This window comes from Dermacentor silvarum, unplaced genomic scaffold, assembly GCF_013339745.2.
Source record: "Dermacentor silvarum isolate Dsil-2018 unplaced genomic scaffold, BIME_Dsil_1.4 Seq580, whole genome shotgun sequence".
Classification (NCBI taxonomy): Eukaryota; Metazoa; Arthropoda; class Arachnida; order Ixodida; family Ixodidae; genus Dermacentor; species Dermacentor silvarum.
The window spans coordinates 30,422-44,188 of record NW_023606462.1 but is presented as its reverse complement, the minus strand read 5'-3'; the positions used below and the strand labels follow the sequence as shown (position 1 = coordinate 44,188).

Genomic DNA, 13,767 nt, shown 5'->3' with positions numbered 1-13,767 from the left:
TGTTTACGTTGGGCTGCCCGCCCGAGCCCGGCCAAAAGTTTTATGGCAAGACCCTAGGAGAAATAATCTACGTTACCCGCCCGACCCGGCCAGCCACCCCTTTACTTAGGCCCGAGCCCGTCTCGAAATCGGCCCGAACCCGGCCCGAGACCGAAAAAGACCACCGGGTCTTTTTCGGAGAGAAATAAAATAAAGAAGAGAATGAAAGGAATTTATTCCTAAGGCATAAATACATGTGATATGATATTATGAACACCATTTTAGCGGTCTGAACGCCAATACCAGCGCGAGAAGTAGTACGAATGACCCTGCCGAGCAGTATCGCCAGCACTTTCCAACGGCGCGACCTTGATGCGGCCCAATCCACTTCGATCGCAGCGCCGCCACAGTATTTTTTCACGTCGGGCGCCTCACTGCAAAGCATGCGCCGCCCCAGCGGCTCGTTCCACTCAACCGCATTCTAGTACACTCTAGCCGAAGCGCAGCCACGACCGGAAGTGAGCGTAGCGCATGGATGGAGTAAAAGAGAAAAATTCTCGTTCGTCCATGGTGCAGCATAATGCGCTGCTGCTAGGCAGCCGGTTGAGAACATGCATGCAATCATGGATGGACGCAGTGCCATATTTCAGCCACGTGACGAATTATCTTATCACCAATTCGCCTTTGAAGAATCAGCAAGTCGCGAACCCGCTTACACCGCGCTGAAAGCCTTAATTACATTGATTTAGGTAAGGAATACAATGGCATCCTTTGGTTTGAGGCGACTTCGGTCTTTCTGGACATTCTGTGCAAACAGCGCAAAATACGACGGAAGAAGAAAAGGGAAGTACAGAGGAGTAGCACTGCTAGCTTCCAGCTGCGCCGGGGCAACCGGTTTTTCATAGTCAAGAGGCGCGAGGATAACTCGCTGCACGTTACATGCACACCACTAGAAAGTCCGTGCCCGGCCCGGGCCCGCGTCAAAATACCCGAGCCCGGCCCGTGCCCAGGTCAAGAAGCACATGTAGTGCCCGAGCCTGGCCCGAGCCCGTGAAAAAACTGGCCTACCCGGCCCGACCCGGCCCGTGGGCCGGGCCGGGCCCGGGCTTTCGGGTAAGCCCGAGCCCGTGCAGTGCTCTAAATTGTGGCTACGGCTTCAAAAATAGGAGCACTTTCGTTTGCTTTCTTTATTCCGTGCAACTTTCGCGTTGTAAGGTTATAAAATAAATTTACTTTACGAAGGGTGGACGCGTGCTTTTATTAAATCTATTTTTACTAAATAAATTTGCTATACAGCCCCGGAAAAAGAGAAGAGGCCACGAAAACAACATCCGCCCAACGGACGGAGCTGTTTGTTGATTGGACTATTCAAAAAACGTCGTGCATGCGTCCCCACCACTTCCAAAAGCGTTGACGTCGCGCGAAAAGGCATTGGCATAGAGAAATTCGTTTCTACAATTTATCACCCCTGCAAACATCGTCGAGAAGATAATAGCGCAGAAAGAAAGCAGGCGATACTGGCGTGACGGCGCAATCCATCGCTGCTAAATTAGTTTCGGGTGCGTAGCGAGTGGGATTATCACCAGGGTCACGCGTGGGCATCAGAAACAGCGCATGCGCTCGTGGTACTCAGATGTTATACAAATAGCTCTGGTTTAGCAACTGTTCACGGGGAGCAACCTTGGCATGTCGCATGATTCAGAATACCATGTATGCGCCCGGCCCTCCTCTCTCGTTAGATCTCGTCCGAGCGAGAGGGAACTAGGCGCACAGAGGGACAGCGCCGGCAGCTGCGATAGGTTAGGTTGGCTTAAGCGATGCGAGGGTCCGTCGTAGCTCTGTACCTACATGAAACGCTGGTTTGCCTGCTTTGGCTCTTTTATTTAAAGGGGTTTTTCAGGCCTGTTTTGTTGTTCATACTGCTTTCTTTGTTTCAACGATGTCACTCGCTTCTCAGGTTGATATTCACGTATAAAAGCACCGAACATCCTTCTGCTGGTCTCTGTCTCCGTTATCATCGGTTCAGCGACGCAACCACCTGTAAGGGTTCCGCCATGAACGCAGTTGTGAGTATCAGGAGAGGCCGGGACAAATGCTGAACGTTGGCTGTTTAGCACGTCGATTGTTCTTCAGGACTTGGCCCCTGTCCCGATGCTGTCCTCTACCGCTTTGTTTAACGAAGTGAACTAGAGAAATTAGAGGCTAACCGCATGTGTATAGACAGCTCATGGCAAACGCTTATTTAGACGGTCTGTAACAGGTCCCTTAGGGTTTTTGCTTTCTTTTTATGACGTCTACAGACGTTTGGAAGCGAGCTTAATGCTTACTGTTACGCACTTTTGGTAGATATTGCTTGTCGACTGTACAGGAGCTATTATGTGGAGAGAGAGATATAATTATTTGCGGTAAAGGAGAGAGATTAGCCTCAGCTAAACATCCTCTAGAGAATTGTGTGGAAGCGGATGCAACAAATATGTGCTAATAGAAGCACGCTCTTTAGTACAGTTTGTTACACAACGTATATGTTTTCTACAAACAAACGGTAGGTATATGGCAGAGTACTCGATTAGGAGTATTTAGGCAGACGTGCGAGTAAATAGGCCTCTCCTGGGGTGCGTCACACCACATCGAAACGTCACAGCGTGACGTCACCGGCGCACGTGCGGTGAACCTGGTTGGCAAAAACCAGCCGCCGCCAGATTACTGCGTGGTACAGTTGCGCATTATATGGTGAAGGTGGGTGCCACGTGGACGCGTGTTTTACTTTGTGCATTTATTTTTTATTTTTACTTAAACCTCCACAATTCTCTTGCCAGCCAGATGAGCAGTAATGTGTGTAGAACATCGGCGTGTGGTAAACTGCGTGAAGAAAATGTGGCGACGCAGGCCTTTTTTTACTTGCGAACGTGAACCACGTGTTTGTGGTGTCTGATGGATTGGGCGATGAAGAAAATCGGCTTTTCTATAGAAGTGTGCCACGTATGGTGTGGTAAAGTGTACGGCGAAAACAGCGACGTTATCGGCTTATATATTTGTGTAGGCAAACGGACCACAATGTGTGGTGTGTGTGTGTGTGTTCTGCGATTAGCAATGCATCTCGCTTATGAGACTGTAGAGGCGTGTAAAAACCAGTCGTAGTGATCAGGGGTGCTATTTTGTAGACATGACTTTCTTTATCCCAATGCCTTTTCGAGTGACGTCAAAGCTTTTGCAAATGGTGGCTACGTATGCACAACATTTTTTCAATACCCCAATCAACAGCTCCCTCCGTTGGGCGGATGTTTCTTTCATGTTCTCATCTCTTTTTGCGGGGCTGTATAGCAAATTTGTTTTGTAAAAGGACACTCAATAAAATCACACGTCCATCCTTCGTAAAGTAAATTTGTTTTATAGATTTACAACGCGAATACTGCCGCAGCATAAGGAAAAGCAAGCGCAAGTGCTCCTATCTTTGAATCCGTAGCCACATATTTGTCGAATCTACATCCAATCCAAGCCGTTGAGCGCAAGCAAAATGCGGCCTCTGTTGAACCCCGGAACAGCTGACTGTCGCATCACCGAGCGTTTACGCTAGTCTGTAATGTTCCGCAAGTTATTGTGACCCATGACGGTGTACTTTCGTCTGAGAAGAAATTCAGACGCTGCTTCCGAGAAAAGTGAGATACCGGAGTCAGGTGAGCAAATATTCTCGAGTAGTGCTTGCATTGTTTTGTGGTTTTCGCTGCAAGTGTTGAATGACGTGTGACCCTTTTTCTCTACAGCGTAAGCTGTTATGGGCTCATTCCAATAGCCGTTTGGGGTCTCGACGCCGCCGCCGCCCCGTAGCCGCTATCGCATGCGAAAAAAAGTACCCGCTCTCTGCCGGGATCGAACCCAGGGCCGCTGCGTGGGAGGCGGATACTCGACCACTGAGCCACGCAAGCTTTTTTTTTTCTTTATTGCCGGGCTTCGACACAGTACAACAAATGAACACACAAGAATAGACAGTACGCCAGATTGCTCAAGTGGCCAAATTGCCACTGCGGCCAGGTGTTGTCATTTTAAAATTCCTGCGCACTACCAAAGGCTCCAGCCTTGAGAGCCACTCAGGAACATCTGTTTGTGCTTTCAATACTATCTCCAGAAACCTGTGCACATTTTCGCAGAAATACATGCGTGCTGGTCTTGCGTCTGGGTCACAGAAATAGCCAGCCATTCGGGAGCGCCCATATACTCGCTTGCTATCCGAGAGCGGGAAAGTCGCTAGCCATCGTAGATGGAACGCGTCGGCTTGCACGCGCGTTGGCGTCCCAAGCAGGCCGCGCCGGGGGCGTTGCAATGGGAGCGAATGTGACAGCTGTAGTTGCATTGTCGGCCACTTGGCTGGGCCGAACGGCGCTAGCCATCGGCGATGGAATGCGTCGGCTTGCACGCGCGACGGCATGCCAAGCTCATTCCTTACGTATTCACTCAAATTACTAGGTTGTACTGTCGAAACGCTCGTCTAGCTTACGCTCTGACTGTGCTGCGTGTGCCGCACCGGCCTGGTATTTTTTTAGGAAGAGCGAACAAGAATTATTCATAACACCGGAGGACAAAATTTGGAACATAGTGAATCGAGAACTGTCAAGGCACCGAGCACCTTTCAGTAGGGCACCGCCTCGACAGAACAACAGCTCCGTCAAAGTGGTCGCATCGGCGGTAACCCTTTCTCGGTCAGGCGCCCCTGCATTGACGGTTCCGCTCCTAGAAAGAAGCTGCTACAACGGTAAATGTGAGAAGCGACATTACCTTTTTTTACATGAACGGTATAAAAACCTAAAACATGCAGTAATCAAATCGAAGTGAGCACGTTATGCGGGCGATAAGCTTCGACTGTGTTGCGGTCGGGCTGAAATTCTCAAGTTTCTAGAAAGGCTTCAAAATGTCGGCGTCAGGCTTAGCCGTGTCGAATGAACACGCCACAATTCTGTTGCAGTTTATCAAGCAGCATTCATACCTGGCGAGAGCTTCTACCGACTTCTCGATACGTATGAATGCTGCTCGAAAAAGCGAGCCGTGGGAGGAGATGGTGCCTCTTCTAAATGAACAGCGGTAAAGCCAACAAGCCGCAGGCGCAATCACTGGGCAGCAGGTGCTGATCTCTGTATTAATTGTATCGATCAGTAAACAAAGCATAAAGTTTACATGCAGTGCTGTGATGATCATTTCTTGTACACATTTGCATGATATAACTGGCAATATCTAGGCACTTATGTGGCTAAAAGGCAAAAGTGAAGTTCAAGTAACCATGTAAGACACCTTAGTTAAATGGGATGGCAGAATTTTGATGGGCCAGAAATATATTTTCGGTGTCTCAATATAGAGTGACAATAGCATTATTACAGTAATTGCGGACTAATGCAAAGACATACCAAGGCCTTGTTACTGAGCTAGTGTAAGTATACTAATTAAATTTTTTTGCGAGCCCCATAACATACAGATGGCTGGGCTGCGGAAGCTGACAGAGGAAGTGCGTAGCCTGCGGGGTATACAGCAGCAGTTGCTCGAGCAAAAGTACCGGTCTCAGGGATGAATCAACGCCTCCTGCCGCTGTTTCTGGCTACACTTGCTCATTGTGCAACCCAAGCACCTCACCCCTTTCAGCCCCCTCATTAAAAGTAAAGAAGCATAGGCAAGGAATTTTTCGTAACAATTTTTTATTGGCTGTAAAGGTTTGCTGGTGTAGTAATGAATATATGAAGCCACAATATTGCTGGTTTCCAAAAAATAATTGCTTATGTCATCCTTTAATGCAAGCGCAAATAGCTTAGCAGATGCAGCGTGATTGTGAGCTTGAATTGATACTGCAGATATAGGCGTGGCCATACCATCAGGTTCTCCTGCACAAGTGCCAGTAAGCTTGGTGGTGCGAGAATTCTCACTGTGGCACTGAAATTTCCAGGCACCAGATTACTGTCATGTAAATGCGCGCACGAGGCCACACCACAATTGTTCTACAACTTCATCCTTGCTCATCAAATGGCGACAATCAGCTCTTGAGAGGCAGGGATTTTGGACCTTATCATAGCATCGAAAGCAACCTATGAACACACACACATAAAAATGTGATGAAAATGCCCTGCCTATGCTCCTTTATTACATTCGTATATTTGTGAATATCAAAGTACAGCATTGTTCTTTTTTGGATGTGACTCCACGACAGCATGTTCCTTTCACATGTGATGATGTACCTATACATCTGGCTGTGATAAATATGGTTCTGTTGATGCGTGATGATTTACGCACCTGTAGATTTTTTTGTGGTACAGATTAAACTGGGTGCCATTTCTGTGTAACTATGGATTGCAGAATAGGTTTCTGAAACAATGCCTGCCGTTACTTGCGATAGTTTAGATGCAAGTGCAAGGGGATGTGATTTTCATACAAGCTGATGTGATATATCTTGCATATGTCTCTACTACTGCAGCCTGACGATTTTCACGGTTCTTTGATGTAGCGGCTATTGCATGTGATATGTACATAAACGCGTTTTACCTTAAGAAAAGGGCTGTAGGTTGAATAATAAAGAAAGTTGCAGTTTTGTGTAATGCTTTTATTTACATGCCACCGCTACATTTGCCGTGCTAGCTTGCACTGTAAAAATATTATGGTGTAACACTTCAGTTATTGTCTGTACTATTTACAAGTGAGGGCGCTTTGCTCAAATCTATCAACTGCTCATGGGTGAACACACTTCAAGGGAGCAACAGCATTCGACATGTTCGATGACCAGTTGACAGCCTTTTTGTCACTCGGAGGAAACTTTGCGGTTGTTGCGAGAGAAAATGGTGGAGGACCTAATGGTGTGCGTGTAAGACCACGTTCGATGGAGTGGAAGGTGTGGTGTACACGGTGCATTTTGGCTCTTGGGAGCTTCTTTGAGAGAGTAGAAAGAGATGAAACGTACGCTAATCTCCTTCATTGCATAAGGGGAGCGGAGAACTGTCAGGGATACCAGTAAGAAAAAAGGGCAGAAAAAAAACTGCACGCAACATCAATGGCACACAGAACATCTACATGACGACAGCAACAGCAAGCAAATCATGTCAAACACACTTTTAAAGTCACTTAATTTTAGTTTGCTTTCAATCTTGTATGTCACCACTAAATATTCTGTTTTACTGATTATAAATGCGAGGTCTGCATAACCCTCAATTACACAACGTTTACATTGCTCTACAAATTGTGAATGCTTTGCATTACGTACACATAGAAAATGGAAAATGTGTCGGCAATTTGACAGCATTAAATGCACAATGCAATTATTTCGTATCTGTTACAACACCACATCTTGCTGACACTACAACACCGTGTATGCACCTAGCGATGCTCACAATGCTGTTGACGTCACAAATGCAGCCACACAGTCCTCAAGTAAGGCATGTGCTGCGCATGGGTTGTGTCGAACATGCCGATTACACAGTCTCGCACAGCCCGCCAGCTGAGATAATTCAATCGAGACCCCCTGTTTCAGGGCAGATCGTGTGGTATGGGGTCGCCATTACTAGTCAGCTCGCTATTTCTGCTGCTGCTGCTGTCGTCATCATTTTCATCATCGTCTACCATGTTGCCCTGAAACAGCCGAAGGCTGTGCTACACAGCACATGCCTCGACAATGTTGGCCGCACGTACGTTCCGGCTCGTATAGGAGGGTGCGGTACCGCTGCAGACAGCGGAGGCGGGTCATCAAGAGCCCAATCCACCTCTAAACGCATGGCGGCATGTGCTGTGGTGTACTTCCCCTCGGCTGTTTGCGTAGGAGGATGGCCGGGAACCGGGGTCAGGAGCCACGGCTCCAAGGGGTAGCCGCTGCCACCTGCAAGAAGATGTAAATGGTCCACTGAGTACTCCTCTGACGAGAGGCAAGTTGGCCACTGAGGAAAGTTACAGCATCATTCAACAAAGATAGGGTTCAGACGTTGCAGACCTTACACTGTCATGAGTCCCAAGTAAAAACACGGGTTGGGCATGTCCGCCCCGACCCAAACTGTTAACCAAATTACACGTGTATTACTCGGTGCCTGCCAGAAGCTTAAGAAATCAACTTATTGGTGCTACCAATTACACAGTAGTAGCACTAATACGTGTTGCTTTCTTCTGCTCCTGGCAGGTACTTGGTAGCATACCTGTAACTTATTAACACTTATAAAATTGTCAGTGCTAGCACTAATCGGTTAGATTTTTTCTACTTTAGCAGGCACATCCTCTGGTACTTGTTATTGATTTAAACGTTTGTGTTGGGGCGGACATGGCGTTCTATGCGTTTATGAAACGTGATTGCGACAAAAAAATTATTTATCTCACCGGGGAGGTATTCACCGGGATTCGCGATGTGCCCCGTTTGGAACCGCCGGCGCAGCCATGTCGTCCGCCAGACGAATGAGTCGTGATCCGAAACCATTCGCATGGGCTCCACGGTCGGGATCCTGATGTCCGCGTAGCAAATCTGAGGAAAATGTGAGCGGAGAAATTCTGCTTTTACAAGTGCAACACAACTGTCTAAAGAATGAGCAGCACTAGAGAACACGGCGCATACTTACGAAAATACAGTTTACGGCGAAGTAGCCCTTCCGACACATGAACGCAGCCTTGCGCTCACCCTTGGGTGCGATAATGGCAATGAGGCTACCGTCCATGCATCCTATCACGTCGGGAATAGCGCCGCGCCGAAGGAAACCCTCCTTAGCGGCTGCCTTTTCTTTTACAGGTCTTGGGAAACTGGATGCAGTTGTTGCGGGTCCCTGCGTTTAAGACAGCCTCTGCCACGCGTCGCACGCACTAGCTCCCGGTTGACCGCGACGTAGATAGATTCAAAAACTTTATTAGAAACATAGAGTTTTCTCATGCCCCGAAGGGGCATCGCTAATGGACGGTGCTCTTAGTCCAGGGCTCCGCTGGCGCTTGCCATCTACTCTGGTCTCTGGATCAGCTTGAGCTGGTCGTCGAAGGCCGTCGACTGCGACCCGATCTTCTCCTCGCTCCCTACGGACGCTTGCTCCTCGTGGCAAAGAAGCCCAGCGCACACAACACCTTCCGCTACACCGACAGTCCCGTCGCTCGCTCTGCTTCTAGTTACCCCGCCAGTTCCTCGCACAACACCCGCACCGTTTCCCTCGAATGGCAAAAATGACGTCGAAAATGGTCATTCGGCGTTTGAAACGCATTGTCCTGCTCTCCGTGTCCACGTCGGCGACGGAGAAGAGCCGCCGCAGGGGGCAACCATTTTTTATGTGTTCTGAAACCACCCTGCCTCCGGCGGTGCTAAAAAATTATACCTTATGCTCCCCATAATGAGTGCGTCAACGTCATTTTTGACGTAGCGGGTTTTTGTGGGTTCCTGTCGTCGCGTGATTGACGGACGAAATCGGCGCGGCCCAGTCATTTTCGACGAATGGCACCTGGGTGGTTACGTCAAAAGGCATAAACAAAGTAATACAATTTCTACAAAATCGCACCCCAGGCGCCGATAGAACTTCAGGACCTGTAATTGTGGAATAGGTGAGAATGAATGAGACGCGATGATTAGTGAGCGCATGTATTTCGGCGCCATCGGTGCTGTGTGCAAAAAAAATATGAAAAGAAAAAAACATGTCGTTTGAGAAAAAAAATCACCGTGTAGGTATAAATGAAGTTCATCTTGTGTACCGTTTAAAGCTCCAGTGTAATGAGGCGCAAATCTGTGCATTCACGACAATGCTATACAAATTTGTGTTCGAAGATCAGTCATTTAAGCGAAGTATCAATCTGTCACCGCGAATATGTGCATCATCTGGGGTAAAATGTTCGTTTGCGAGGTGTAATGCATTTTTGTGGATGTTTGAACTACGGAAGAGGCGCACTTTTACGAAATCACCACACGCTGACTTACGGGAACCGTGCACTCGGCAACAACGCTGCGTTGTTGTACCGCTAAAGCGGGGACAATTATACTTCCTAAGCACAGGGCGTAAATGCTGTCACTTCAAAAAATAGCAATATGCCAGACTTACTATCCCGGCAGTTGATATACAAGCAGCGCTCTTATGCAGAGAGGACAGGTAGCATGAACGTCTTTGGCCAACCAGCGCCCTCTTCGGAGGCGCGGCCGACGGGATGCGGCCCCGGCAGTGACGTCACGCTGTTTGCAAACAGAGAGAGGTCTACTAGTTTTGACAGAGCACAGCTGCCTGCGGACAGCAGTGACTGGATTCCTTACGGCATTGCTTATGAATCCTCACTCTACTGAATTGTTGTGAATTGTCGAAGTAAGAGGAACGGGAAACTTTTTTTTATAAAGAACGACCCATGGAAGCGTTACGTGCTTCAATTTTTTTATTTTAAAGGACTACTCTTATGACCCCTTAAGGAAAGGTGAAAAGAACCTACACTAAAGCACTACCCCAAAAGTGTTATGAATGCTTTAGTACAACCGGTGGCCTAGTTGCACGAATTCATGTGCACGGTCCAAAGTTAACTTGTTAGTTTATCTCTTTGACTCAAACGGACAGACAACTGCTGAGACCATGAATCGAAATTACCCCGCTGATGGAAAGATTGCCTATCGTACTGGTTAAAACGAGCCATGTCTTTCTCAATAAACGTGAATTTATATATTTAATTCTTCACTAAACGTCGCGAAAAATGACCTTTGGCGCCCCACGCTGCAAAAACATGAAGATGCGTAAGAGATCTATCACGTGACCGTCTGTTCGTGTACGTGGTTGTTGGGCTCTTATTATTATTGAAAGTCAATACACCTACACTTTTTTTCTGCTTTAACTATTTTCTAACTTACAATGTGGGCATAGGCCTTCGTTTGTAGTGAGTAGAAAAGTGGCGCTGCCTTCGCCTTCGTTTTCGATGAGTTCCCTTGGCTCGTCTATCGATAGAATAGGGACGACGGGTGCGAGCCAACCATGGCCTAGGCGTGTACTTGAAAAAAAAACGCGGTACAAATATAAGAAAGATATGCACAACGCACATTTATTGTAACAGCTTTTTATTTTCAAGTGGTTGACGAGATGAAAATGCAGGTGGTAAACCACAGTTGCACTCACTACTGTGAAAGTAGAACGATGGGCGCCTTTCACAATGTGCGAGGCGGGCTATCGGAATCGCTCTCACTTCACAGCGTTGCTGGAGGAGGGACTGTTACTTTTTGAGAGGCTGCTCAGATCGACACATTCTGCTTACGTACTCGTACTTACTTTTTGAAGTAACCGCTGCAGGTGTAAACACTACCGAGGGGGATCTTATAGCTGCGCCGTAAAAAAACAAGGTCATTAAAAATTGGTTCTCAGTCCCTTTAAAAGTAAGCTGACAGGCTGGTTAATTAATTCCAATCTACTAAAGTAAGGCAAGGAAATGTCCTTAAAACCATCCTTTCTGGAGCCGCTCGCTGTACAGACACTTGAAACCTATTTGTTCAATTACAGAGGTTTAAGTGGTTATCTAGAAGCACACTAGAACAACTTTGTCCTTTATGGAACCACATTATGGTCATTACGGACCACACGCCATTTCGGGCGTCTGTGAACACCACTCTGAGCAATTTCAGTTTTTCGTCATGTTTTGAACTCTTCGTTCCATTTCTTCCAGCACTAGGCAAGAAGGCAAATGCATTATTTCCTTCCTTTATGCTCACTGGCTTATATAACAATGATTAATCAGCAAACATTTCAAGCATATAGTCGTGTAACTGGGTTACGTGTAGTCAACTCCTGTGAACACTCTACCGCAGCTCTCAACCGTCCTCCTCGGTTTCGACTCTGCCGCCACCGCCGGCGTTATCATTGGTGATGATGGCGGCTACGGCGCTGGACACGGCACCGGCGACGGCACTGCCTACAGGGCCGGTTATGGCACAGGCTCCGGTGCTGGCGACGTGGCCGGTTATAGTGCCAGCTCTGGCCCAGGCTCTGGCTCCGGCTCTGGATATGGCTCTGGTTCTGGCTCCGGGTCTGGCTCCGGGTCTGGCTCCGGTTCTGGCTCCGGTTCTGGCTCCGGCTCCGGCTCTGGCTCCGGTTCTGGCTCCGGCTCTGGATCTGGCTCCGGCTAGGGCTCTGGCTCCGGCGCTGGCTACGCCCCTGCCGGCGCTGGTCTAGCCGTCGCTAGGGTGGCTGGATGGGTAGGTGTGCCGGCCAGCGTAGTTCACTGCTTCTCCGCATCATGACAGCAGGTGTGGCGCAGCGGTCGAAGGCCTGTCGCGAAGCGCGCTTTGTCTACTACTGGTGCGCGCCATGACCATTTCAAGTTTTTTGCTTTTTCTAACTAAAACATAAAATAAAGTGGGACATTTACGGCGAAAGAGTATAAACGTCTGATGTTTCTTGTTGTAATCATCATCGGCCTATGTTTTAGTCCACTGCAGGACGAAGGCCTCGCCCTGCGATTTCCAATTACCCCTGTCCTGCGCTAGCTGACTCATATTTCCACCTGCAAATTTTCACATTTCGTCCCCCGACCTAGTTTTGCATCGTCCACGACTGGTCCCCCCGCAAACTACCTTCCACAAGACATGACCTGCCCAGCTCCATTTGTTTCTTTTAATGTCAACTAGAATATCCGCTATGCCTGTTTACTCTCTGAACCACACCGCTCTCTTGCTGTCTCTTGACGTTACGCCTAACATTTTTCATTTCGCTCTTTGTGCGGTCCTTAACTTGTTCTCGAGCTTCAGAGTTAACCTCCAAGTTGGAATCAGTCGCCCTCTAAAATAGTCATTATATCATCTGCTAAGAAGTAGACGGCACGCTGAGCTGGCCTCGGAGCCATGATTGTGTACCGTTATTTCATCATTTACCTGAATGTTTAGGCAGTGGAATCAACAACTTGGATAATATTCGTCATTATCGTGCTCCTCAGGATCCAAGACCGAGTGAAAACGTCGCTACGCAGAAAAACGCCAGGAGGGACCCCACTTGCTTTGCACACTATTGTAAGTCTGGATACAAACATGCGAGCCAAGGGCAACATATGTCGCTTTTTTTCGACGCCGCGCGACCCAGAAGTGTTAAAAATGGGAGGGTTCACTTCAGCACGCTGACGAAGAATTTCAACCGCATTCGATGGTGTGCGAGCGCCACCTATATAGGCGGCTAGGTTGTACTGATTCCGAGGGCATATCCGCGGCTAAAGAGCAACGATGTTCCATTAACACCGCCCAGCGCACTTGCTTACCTACCAAAGACAATTCCCGCAAAGAGAAGCAGCATGACTTCGACGGGATGTCGGCCAGTAAACACGCGAATAAAGAAAGCGTGCCTGAACTTCGACAGATTTCCGCCGAATCAATTGTCAATGAAAGCAGCACTTGTTGTGATCCACCTGTTGTAACCACCCAGGAAAGCATTGATGTAACGCACTGATGTAACGCCTCCACTTTGTCCAACATTTCATGGACGCTGCATTCAATGAACGATAGCCCAGAAACGTCGGCGTTTTTAATTTGCTCAAAAGGTGGCCACAGCATCACCCTAGTAAATGTTATCCTTGTACAGTTTTTAGGCAATGAAATTCTCGCTAGTATGTGTGTTCAAGGAAAAGTAGTACTGAAAAGACTTTTTGCACACAATTGAGGAAATGAACTTACTCCTAACGAACGTTGACAAAACAATCCCGTGTGAGGGAATTAAAGCAAGTGGGTAGCTTGAAGATGCGCTGGCAAGAACGACAGCAAATACAAAGGGCCATGGCAGCAGAAAATTCTGCCTGAAGTGCAGCAGCATCGCTTCCTAAGAAAATGAATGCTGCGTGCACTGGCGCTACACGAAAAAGCTGCTGCAGAAT

The 13,767-nt window shown here is 47.9% G+C and overlaps 1 protein-coding gene across 1 annotated transcript; it reads left to right on the top strand.

The window, feature by feature from the left end:
* Positions 1 to 1,955: 1,955 nt before the first annotated feature.
* Positions 1,956 to 12,037, top strand: LOC119435260 (putative per-hexamer repeat protein 5). The gene is made up of 2 exons (XM_037702174.1): positions 1,956 to 2,045; positions 11,720 to 12,037. The coding sequence occupies exons 1-2, from the start codon at positions 2,034 to 2,036 to the stop codon at positions 12,035 to 12,037; spliced, it is 330 nt and encodes a 109-aa protein (XP_037558102.1). The 5' UTR covers positions 1,956 to 2,033.
* Positions 12,038 to 13,767: the final 1,730 nt, after the last annotated feature.